Source organism: Eurypyga helias, unplaced genomic scaffold, assembly GCF_000690775.1.
Source record: "Eurypyga helias isolate BGI_N326 unplaced genomic scaffold, ASM69077v1 scaffold14749, whole genome shotgun sequence".
Taxonomy (NCBI): domain Eukaryota; kingdom Metazoa; phylum Chordata; class Aves; order Eurypygiformes; family Eurypygidae; genus Eurypyga; species Eurypyga helias.
The window spans coordinates 32,534-34,844 of record NW_010270435.1 but is presented as its reverse complement, the minus strand read 5'-3'; the positions used below and the strand labels follow the sequence as shown (position 1 = coordinate 34,844).

Genomic DNA, 2,311 nt, shown 5'->3' with positions numbered 1-2,311 from the left:
AAATATGTTTAACTGCTTAACGGCTGGTTGCTTTCAGCCTCCTTTTAGTGCATGACTCTACTATACAGCTTGTTCTTTCCTGCTCCTCTTCCATCCCACTTGCAAGTTAGGCTTGCACTAGGACAACGGAAGTAGTCCCATGAGTACAAGAGCAATCACACCATACCTCATCAACAATGAAACTGTTTATCGCTGAGGTGAAGCAGCAGAGCCATGCAGAGCATTTTTCAGGTCTTGGATAAAAATACGAGAGAACAGCCTTGCTATACAAAATCAAGAATACATCTTGGGGGTGGTAGGAGTACATAGCTGGGCAGGATGATAACCACAACCCTGAGAATTACCATCATATATCCTCCTAACTTGTCTCCCTCAACACCTCTGAGGTGCTCCATGACCTTCTGAAGTAAAAGACCTCTTCACTGCTTCAGTATGGTGAAAAAAAAAAAAAAAAAAACCACAAAAGAATAATCTTCCCACCAACTTAAAACTAGAAGAGAAACTGAAGAAGCTTTTCATGAAAGTGACTCGGAGACAGTAACTTTCCTCCAGAAGCAGTAAGTCATTGTTAACAAAAGCTTAAGCTTTCTAAATCAGGCATTTAAGATGGAAAAGATGACAAGCTTCCATCACAGATATAAAACTTACTAAGCATGCTGTAATAACATCAATAACTCTATAACTGTGATGTACTCATTTGCTACACGTAACTTACTACTTCAGTAGAGGCCAAACTTCTGAGAAATTCTGATTTATGCTCAAGAAATTGCTATTTCTGCACGACCAGTTATACATAACTATGCTCAGTGAAAACTCCCATACTGGAGCATCAACAAAGAACACTCCCGCCATTAGCGAAAGCAGAATTTTAAGAGCAGCACATACATACTCCTTCATACTCCTCCAAGGCTCAGCTGCAGAAATGCCACCCTCTCCCACACTGGCAGGCCCTCTGCCTATACACTTTGTGTGGCTTTACTCTCACCTTCCATACCCCAGCAGCTACATCCACAGTTTTATAATTCTCCATAATGCATCCTCTTAACTCTACACTCATCATTTTGCAGCTTTTCAAGACCACATTATCCTACACTCACTGTGCATGTTAAAACACCAAATGAATTTATCCATCATCCTCCTGTCTCCTGCAGTTGCTCCCTTCATCCCCATGTACTTCTTTCCTACATCAAAAAGGGAGCAAATTTATTCCTTTTTTTCATGGTACAGTTCAGTGCAGGTGTTCTCCGTTTGCCAAAATAAAGAAGTTACATAATCTGAAATAGAGCAATTAAGTGAGCAAATTACATGTATTTCAACACACGTATACCATTTACAAAAGCTATGCACAAATTATGCGTCCAGGCTTGTAATCTTACCCTTCTTTCTCCCTCCTTATGAGTTCATTCCTCTCTTCTCTCTATTTGAAGCTTACTCTTTGTGGTGAGAGCACAATCTTTATTAGTCTGTGACAACACATTTACAATAATGGTGATCAATATGTAGCGATGAAAATATCCTAAGACCTTTCACTATGGATTCTCAGCTGCCTGCGAGACTTCAGTTTAAGCATCCAGGTCACCAGTATGCTGCCATTTTTCTTGCAGTAAGCATTCACCTGGGGTCTAGGTTTGTTGCTTAACTTTCTTTCCGAACGCCTTATTAATTACTTTTACAGTTGGTTTGGTTTTGTTTTCTCTGAATTTCCACTGAATGAAGGTAGGATTTAACCTCAACATTTTAGCAAGACTTTACATTTAATTTGCCATGTTCAAATACTCTGACTAAATGAACAAAAAGTTTCTGCCAAAAAATATAATTACAGCATTACAAAGATAGTCTTGATCTCAGAGCTATGGAAAATGTACACATTACATACTAAACAATACCTTTAGGTGGATGAAGCTTGTGACCTGTTTTCTCACACCATCCAACAGGATGAATGTCTGAAGAATCAGCATTCACCCAGAAATCGTAACAATCTGGGTATCCATCAAAATGGAGTCGTATTCTGTAGCCACAAACCTAAAAGCAAGAATGTACAACACACAACACTGTATTTTAAGGTGTTTGCCCTACACGTAACAGCTTCTGATCAGTATTATGTATATTAACAGTGTGCTTTCAGTCAGCCTTTTACTTCTGCTCAAGCCGACACTGGATGAAAAAATTTATTTGATGAAAAGGTGTATTGGGTTTGCGTGGCAAAGTTTTGGTAGCAGAGGAGGGCTACAGGGGTGGCTTCTGTGAGAAGCTGCTGGAAGCCTCCCTGTGTCTGACAGAGCAAATGCCAGCCGGCTACGAGATGGACCCG

The 2,311-nt window shown here is 40.0% G+C and overlaps 1 protein-coding gene across 1 annotated transcript in view; it reads right to left on the bottom strand.

The window, feature by feature from the left end:
• The window catches only part of L3MBTL3 (l(3)mbt-like 3 (Drosophila)), a 71,332-nt gene that overhangs the window by 43,645 nt on the left and 25,376 nt on the right, over window positions 1-2,311 (bottom strand). The window contains exon 8 of the mRNA XM_010158452.1: window positions 1,887-2,022. Within this exon, the coding sequence (XP_010156754.1) occupies window positions 1,887-2,022 (136 nt within the window). The remainder of the gene's footprint in view (window positions 1-1,886; window positions 2,023-2,311) is intronic.